This window comes from Myotis davidii, unplaced genomic scaffold (genome assembly GCF_000327345.1).
Source record: "Myotis davidii unplaced genomic scaffold, ASM32734v1 scaffold73, whole genome shotgun sequence".
NCBI lineage: Eukaryota > Metazoa > Chordata > Mammalia > Chiroptera > Vespertilionidae > Myotis > Myotis davidii.
Genome location: NW_006286675.1, coordinates 6931240 through 6939829, shown reverse-complemented (window position 1 = coordinate 6939829; position 8590 = coordinate 6931240). Strand labels below are relative to the sequence as shown.

Here is an 8590-nt window from a genome sequence, read left to right as displayed (position 1 = left end):
ATATATATATATATGGAAAAGTGATTTAACAGGTGTGAGTACAAGAAACACAGAGTTTATTCTTTTATTAATTATTGTAAACCCACTTTATTAATTACCCTCAACCTACTTTTGCCCATCCCTGTCCACATATATGTACATTTAGTTCATCTGAATGACAGTATCATGATTCCAATATGTGTTCTAAATTTAACTCGTGGTCCAGTGCACGAAATTCCTGCATGGGGGGGTGGGGGCGGGTAGGAACCCTTCAGCCTGGCCTGCACCCTCTGGCAATCCAGGACCCCTCGAGGAATGTCCGACTGCCAGTTTAGGCCTGATTGCTGCAGTTGGACATCCATCAGTCAGACATTCCTCTTGCAATCCAGGACTCCTCACTCCTAACCGCCTGCCTTCTTGCTCCTTACCGCCTGCCTGCTCACTCCTTACCACCACTTTGTTTGCTGCTCCTTAGCACTACCGCGGAGGCGGGAGAAGCTGCTGCGGAGGCGGGAGAGGCTCCCGCCCCCGCCTCTGCACTTGCCAGCCGTGAGCCCGGCTTCTGGCTGAGTGGCGCTCCCACCATGGGAGCGCACTGACCAGGAGCAGCTCCTGTGTTGAGCGTCTGCCCCCTGGTGATCAGTGTGCATCATAGCACCCGGTCATTCCGGCTATAACGGTCACTTAGGCTTTTATATATATAAATGAACATATTTGAATTACTTTTACAGGCTAGTGATTGAATATTTAGTTACCTTTCCTTGATTTTGTGCTGTTTTCTACCTTTCTATATTCCAGCCAATATCTGCCTCAGCTGCTTACATTTTGGGTGAAATATGTCGAGATAAAAATGATGCTGTTTTGCCCCTTGTACGACTGTTGCTGCACCATGATAAACTTGTTCCTTTTGCCACTGCAGTGGCTGAATTAGACTTGAAGGATACACAGTAAGAGTTATATTAAATGTTAATTATTTGCTATTGAATGTAAACTTTAGTTTGTCTGTTTCTGTAATCTTTCTTCTTTTGTATTGACCAGCTTTACTGTATCATAGTCTAAAAAGAACTGCTTAGCATTAATAAAAGGGGATTCTTGCCAGCACCGGTTTGGCTCAATGGATAGAGCGTTGGCCTGCGGACTGATGGGTCCCAGGTTCGATTCCGGTCAAGGGCATGTACCTTGGTTGCGGGAACATCCCCAGTATCGGGCGTGCAGGAGGCAGCTGATCTATGTTTCTCTCTCATCGATGTTTCTATCTCTCTTTTCCTGTCCCTTCCTCTCTGTGGAAAATCAATAAAATATATTAAAAAAATAAAAATAAAAGGGAATTCTTTAGATTAACAAACAGTATCCACCAACAGTAAAATTAACAATTAACAATAGGTGTTTTTTGGTGTTTTTTTTAACTCAGTGTCAAAATTTCCCGTTTCTAGTTTTTGCTTCTTATTATAATGATTCACATGCTGCAAATAAAATACCAGGTTAGAAGTTTCTTTTTCCTTGTCCATTTGTATCACCCTTATGTGCACAGGTGTGGCATTATAAAAACAATAATCTGGTGGCCTCCTGTGCCTGTCACAGTTTTACACTGTTGTAAACAAATATGGTTTGCTTTTTTTTTTTTATTCTTATCTGAGGATATCCTTAGAAAAAGAGACGGGGGGAGAGAGAGAGGGAGAGAAGGGAGGGAGGGAGAGAGAGGAAAGAGAGAGAGAATTATCAATGTGAGAGAGAAACATTGATCTGTTACCCTCTGTACCCCACCCCAACTGGGGATCAAACCAGCAACCTTTCAGTGCACAGAACATTCAACCAACCGAGTTCCTCCATCCGATGCTTTTTTAAAAAAATTGTTTTCTTATATTTTCATTAAATAGTTTTTATAAGTTTGAAAATCCTAATGGCAGCAAGCTTTTCAATGGATGGTAAAAATTACTAAGATTGTATATATGACCAAGTCAGATATCTCATATTATTGATTTGACAGCCATTGTTTAATACACTTGTTTTCACCTTATTTCTACTTGTATTTCAGAGATGCAAATACAATTTTTAGAGGAAATTCCTTGGCTACCCGATGTCTAGATGAGATGATGAAAATAGTGGGAGGGCACTACCTGAAAGTAACATTAAAACCTATTCTAGATGAGGTACGGAATGAATATACATACTCAGATAACATAGCTTGCGTGGCCTTATAGCACCTGTTTAATTTAGTGATCTGTTGATGAGAATGATATATCCATTCATGTATTACTGAAAGAATAAGGCTGAGCACTTTAGAAGTAAAATAAGTTATTTACTGTTTCATCAGTGGAATTTTACTCAAAGGACACATTGTAGTATAATCTACACAGTTTTTTGTTATTGGATTTCTGTTTAGCTAGAGTTTCAAATATATGAAAATTTTTTCTATATAGTTCTTCAGGAATATTGTATATATTATCTCTGGATGGGAGTTTTAAACTTTGTTTATTGTTTTAATTTTTACAATTGTATTATCAGAAAAGTATTTTCATTTTGCCAAATATTTTAAAAAGCATTAAATGAAACATTATTCTATTTTTCAGATATGTGAATCATCAAAATCTTGTGAAATTGATCCTATTAGATTGAAAGAGGGAGATAATGTAGAAAATAATAAGGTAAGTCCTTGTTATTTTTTATAAGTCCGTTAAAATTGGCCTTAAAAGTATACCTATCTCCCATTTATGTTCTAGTAATGTTATATGGAGGGAAATAGTGCTTTTTATTCTTTACATAATGCCTATGCCATTAGCAGCATTTCCTGTGTCTAGTTTTTAGAATGTTGTCATCTCCTCATCAAGTTTCACTTTATATTTGTTCTTGATTGTCTCTTTTTGGCTCTAGTAATAGCAGTGGAATAAGGCTACATCTAGTTTCAGCCTCATTCTGGTCGGTGCTTTAGGTTCAAACTGATCAAACTAAGTAGCACAGTGACTTGGTCAGCCAACACTTAAAGTTGCCTCTCGGAAGAGTCACAAGTTTTCATTGCAGTCGATAACAGTGCCACAATGTCTGTGTGCCTGGATATCTGAGTTGTTTTCCTAATTTCCCCGGGATCATTATACTCTCTGTTGCTTCTTGTGTGGTTTAGTCCATACATTTACTTATGTCTACCTATGTCCACATCTGATATATTATCAGTAAACGAGGTCAAGATGTAAATTGTCCTTTCACTGAATGAGTTTAGAGAAGGGAAGCAGAGTTCTAGAATACTAGATAGTGACTGCCTAATTGAGCTTGTTTTCATTGCATTTTTTCCATGAAGGCCGTTGAAGATATGTAAAAGTCAAAATCTTCATGTTTACCTTTTTAAAACCTATAGGAAAATCTGCGCTACTATGTAGACAAGTTATTCAGTACAATTATAAAGTCAAGCATGAGCTGCCCCACTGTGATGTGTGATGTCTTCTATTCTCTACGGCAGATGGCTGCGCAAAGATTTCCTAGTAAGTGTCTGTGTTACTACATCATGCCCTTTCTTTTCCAGTATTTGATTTTTTGTAGATTTACTGTGTATTTGGTTTATGTGAAATGGTTTATAGGTACAGTCTTATTTAGTTTTCCAAAACAGTTCTTGCTTTTTAATGAAACATCTGATTTAATTTTCTTACAATCTCAAAACATATATTATGGTTTTTTTTTAATATAATGGCAACTTTATACAAATCAAAATCAGCATTTTTTTAAGAAAGGCAAAATTTAGAACTATAACATTATATAAATAAACCTTTATACCAGGTGCTTATGAGATTGTTAAATATAATAAACAAAAACACCTTTGTTATTTGTACTAGCTCCCTTTTAAACTTGCATACATTCAGGTAGTGAGAATTTTTAGTTCCATAAAAATGACTAGATCTGACAGCTTGAGAATTATAGGTTTTGGGGGTGATGAATTTTTACAGAAATGGTTTTAGACATTAAAAACATCTCTGTTGTAATATACATAGAATTTTGAGGTACATATGTCAGTAACTGGCGTGTTTTAATTTTGCACAGTAGCATTATCAAGGCTTTACTTAGTAGAAACATTTTATAAAATTGAGTTGCTATCTCTGATTGTCAATACTTGGAAGTATTCTAATTATATGCATCTCTGATAAGTAAGTAAACTTGCTATAGCTGTCTTTCCAGATCTACCTGTAGTAGGGCAAAGGGAAGAGGGGGAAGATAAGGCAGCTACTTAAATTATCAATCTTACCCAGCTGTGTGAAACCTTAAGTTTATTTCTATAACCATCTGAAGAGATTTTGTTATTTTTATTGATTTTAGAAAGAGAGGAAGGGAGAGAGAGATGGAGAGGGAGACAGACAGAGACATCAATTTGAGAGGGAGACATTGATCAGTTGCCTCCTGTGTGTGCCCTGACTGAAGATTGAATCTGAAATCTTTCAGTGTACGGGACGACACGCCAACCAACTGAGCCACACCGGCTAAGGCATATCATGGTCTTTTAAGTATGAATGTGTACACGTGTGTGCAGTTATCTTACCCTCCACTAAATTTACCCACCTGGATTTGTCTAATTCTTGTAAGTCACTCAAAAGGCAGTCACGGAGAAATCATTTATTTGTAATTCTTCAATACTATCTGCTCCCCACTCATTGCCTCCCCGCTTCCCAACCCATCTTCTTCCCAGAGTGATAAGGACAAATGAGAAACTATAAAAATTCTTGGTAATAAAAGTATCACTACTGTGCTAAGGTGGTGGGGCTGAATTGTCCGACTAGCATGTAGATAAATTAAGATCTAGATGACTTTACTAATTATAGTGAAGACGTAAACACTTAACCTCACATAAGTATACTAAATCTGCTCTTTGAAACAAAAATAAGGGGAGCAGAGACACTAACATATGGAAAGATGAAATGCTGACTGAAATTATATTTTGGTGAGTTAGATCATGGTAACTACATTGAATGCTTAGTGACTGAATAGACACATGCTAGCCTGTATTATCTCCTACTCTCATCTATACAGTACCACATGAGGCAGGTATTGCTCCCCTTAGGTAGATAATGAAACAAGCTTAGAGAAGTTTAAGTAACTTACACAAGATTCATGACATGGCCAGTGGGCAAGCAGGTTCTCCAACCTGGGTCTGGTCTGTTCCAAACTGTGCACTAGGCACAGAACTCTACCCAGTTATCTTGGCCTAAAATATGCTTTATCTGTTTAATTCTTGTTTATGTAAATAATCTAAAACACATTTTTTATTTTTTGTAAGTGCAAAAGTATCTCCTTGACTGACTTGTTGACTTAAATATTAATGTCTTCATATCCTCAGTTGATTACAGTAGTGATACTTTTATTACCAAGAATTTTTATAGTTTCTCATTTGTCCTTATCACTCTGGGAAGAAGATGGGTTGGGAAGCGGGGAGGCAATGAGTGGGGAGCAGATAGTATTGAAGAATTACAAATAAATGATTTCTCCGTGACTGCCTTTTGAGTGACTTACAAGAATTAGACAAATCCAGACATTCGTGCTCTCCCCACCTGCTTCTTTCCCATCTGATTGTTGGGTTAAGTATAGGCTCCAGTCTGAAATGAAAGCTATAGGTTAATGATCAAAGCCCAGTTGTCTCCATTTCATTTGTGGTTTTGATGGAATATGGATAGTTTTTTAAAAGTAAAGATTTTAACCTAATTGTTTTAATGGCATAGTCTTTGATATAATCAAGATTTCTGAGGGGAAAATTAAAACAATATCCTAAAACTGAAAATCTCCTATCCAAGTCTTCAGGGATTCAGTATTGTCACTAGGTTGTGCTATATAGTACTTTTATTTTTGTTGTAATTTCAGGAGTCTCTTCTTGCAGATTGAGGAAAGAAGTATGTTTCCAAATTAAAATATTTCTGAAAATCTAGCAGCTTTACCTTTCATTTTATTAGTGATTTCAGATATTTTTTTAGTCATAGGATTTTTTCTTTTAATTTAGTCATAATCATCACTATCATCTCATCAATTCAGTCCTGACTAGGCAAATTATATTGATCTTCTATTTAGTTTACATCTTTTCTCAATATTTTTTACTTTGTCATCTTTGTTTTTTAATTCAGTGTTTTTGTGCATGACATTTCACCATTTTTTTCCTGCAGATGACCCTCATGTTCAGTATTCTGCAGTGAGCAGCTTTGTATTTCTTCGTTTCTTTGCTGTAGCCGTAGTATCACCTCATACTTTTCATTTGCGACCTCACCATCCAGTAAGTGTTGTTCTTCTCAAAGCTTTATTCCATTTTTATTTATTTTTATTAAAATGAAGAAAAGGTAAAACAGGCTACTTTCACTTAGCTATGTTTTCTTATACTTAAATTCACTGGGCATTTTTCTTGGCCATTTTAATCTTTTAGAGAAGGCTGAAAATTCTATTTTTTGTTATTGCTGTTAAAACATATTACACAGAATAATAAAATATTGATAATTGTTGAAGCTTGGTGATGGATACAAAGAAGATTCATTACATTTTCCATACGCTATTGTGTATATTTGTAAATTTCCATAATATAAGGGTAATTTTTTAAATTAGTTACATGTTTAGTTTAACCTTGCAGATGTTTTTAAATCTTACAGAAGTTAAAAGAGGCTCATTTCTAATAGGTTTAAAAACTTTTATTGGAACATAATTTGTTTTGTATCTCCATATTTTTGCTTTTTATTCACCTGAGATGCTATTATAACTATGAAACTTAAAACTCTTTTAGGACTGTCTAGGGCGGGGGGAAAAAATGGACACATATGTAATACCCTTTGTAATAAAAAATTTAAAAAAAAGAAAAGAATAAAACTCTTTTAAAGCATATAATCTTTTTGTTGTGAAGTCCTACTTAATTACTTAAACAGGAGTCTACACCACATAGATTTACATATCTTAACACTTTAAAACTCCTTATCTTTCCTGTTTGTATTTCATTCTCATACAGTGTATTTCTGCTGATTCTTTAACCTTTTATGTCCCAAATATTTTATAATCTTATCTAATTGCTTTTGTTGCTGATTTGTATAACAAATAATAATAACCAAAATTTATTTAGTTCTTACTTTGTACTAGGCTTTGTTCTAGGTACTTTATATGTTTTAACTTAGTCCTCCCAATAACCCTGTGAGGTAAATTTTGTTATCATCCCCATTTGCAGAGAAGCAAATCACAATTCAGTAATATCTCCAAGGTCAAACAACTAATAAAATATTATTTGATCTCAGTTTGAATGGAATTAAACCAAATTCTGGCTCAGTCAGTCTTCCCAATGTGTGAGCTTACTTACCCCTCTTAAGCAGTCAGGTGTTGGAACACCTATACTGTGTCAAACACCGCCCAGCACTGGGGAGGCCGTGATGAGAAAGACCTCCCTGCCCTTAAGAAACTCACCGAGCCCTAACTGGTTTGGCTTAGTGGCTAGAGCGTCGGCCTGCGGACTGAAAGGTTCCAGGTTCGATTCCGGTCAAGAGCAATGTACCTTGGTTTCGGGCACATCCCCAGTGGAGGGTGTGCAGGAAGCAGCTGACCGATGTTTCTCTCTCATCGATGTTTCTAACTCTCTATCCCTTCCCCTTCCGCTCTGTAAAAAATCAATAAAAATCAATTAAAAAAAAAAAGAAAGAAACTCACCGACTGATACAGTGTATAGAGGACCCATGGTTTTGGGGGTTAAACTGGGCTCTGAGGGCCACTCCTCCTCTTGACATTGGCCACTCATTTAACTTTGAGAACTGAATGGACCATGCTGCTTTGGCAGCAACATATCCTTTCTAGTCAAAGAACAAACAGTCTGTGAGTAACTGCAGCAGTGAGCGGGCCAGTGTCCTTTTGTCCACATGCTGTTCTGTCTATGACTCTGTCGCTGAAGCTGTACTGAACTAGGGAAGCAAAAGCTTCGCAGCAGTGCTCTGGACATAAATGGAGCTCCTTCCTCTGAGCTTTGACCCTGCCATATATTCAGACTGTAGTTTGCATATTCCTGTAACAGATGTTGCAATAAAGTCCTTCTAAGCGTAAACTCTTGTTATTTTAGATCACTTTTCTTATGCCAGAAGGTCTGCTTCATACTGGCATATATTGTTTACTTTTAAGTATAACCTTATCCCTTCTTTTTAAGAAGCTCTCATTCTAATTGGGGAAATAGGGAAAATATATAAGGTATGTAATCTAAAGCTATATGTATAAATCTAAACCTAACACCTGATTAGCACCAGGTAAGAAGTATAGACAATTCCTACTATACAAATTGAGAGCCAGGAGGATCCCAGGAACCTGGGGTGATGACATTGTCAAGGCCAGTGATGAAACTTAGAGAGTGGTTGGGAGGAAAACCAATGAAAGTTCATGAGATTTTACATTTAGAAGTTCTGTGAATTTTGAGAAGCCAGTTTTAGTATAGTAAAAGAGAAGACGAAAATCAGATTGCAGAAGATTAAAGACTAAATAGGTGAGTGTAGTTTTACTAAGAAATATATCAAAAGTGAGCTAGGCCTGCTGCTAAAACACGGGCACTCAGGCATGTACATATGTGTGTATATACACACATGAATGAATAATTTCTAAAACACACTAATTTTAAAACATGGATTGCATTAACATTGAC

General features: G+C 36.3%; 1 protein-coding gene across 2 annotated transcripts in view; it reads left to right on the top strand.

The window, feature by feature from the left end:
* Nucleotides 1-8590, top strand: part of RASA2 (RAS p21 protein activator 2) — a 135764-nt gene that overhangs the window by 100309 nt on the left and 26865 nt on the right. For both annotated transcript variants that reach the window (XM_015560415.1, XM_015560414.1), the window contains 5 exons: nucleotides 778-926; nucleotides 2015-2129; nucleotides 2550-2624; nucleotides 3329-3452; nucleotides 6108-6214. In XM_015560415.1, the coding sequence (XP_015415901.1) occupies nucleotides 778-926; nucleotides 2015-2129; nucleotides 2550-2624; nucleotides 3329-3452; nucleotides 6108-6214 (570 nt within the window). The remainder of the gene's footprint in view (nucleotides 1-777; nucleotides 927-2014; nucleotides 2130-2549; nucleotides 2625-3328; nucleotides 3453-6107; nucleotides 6215-8590) is intronic.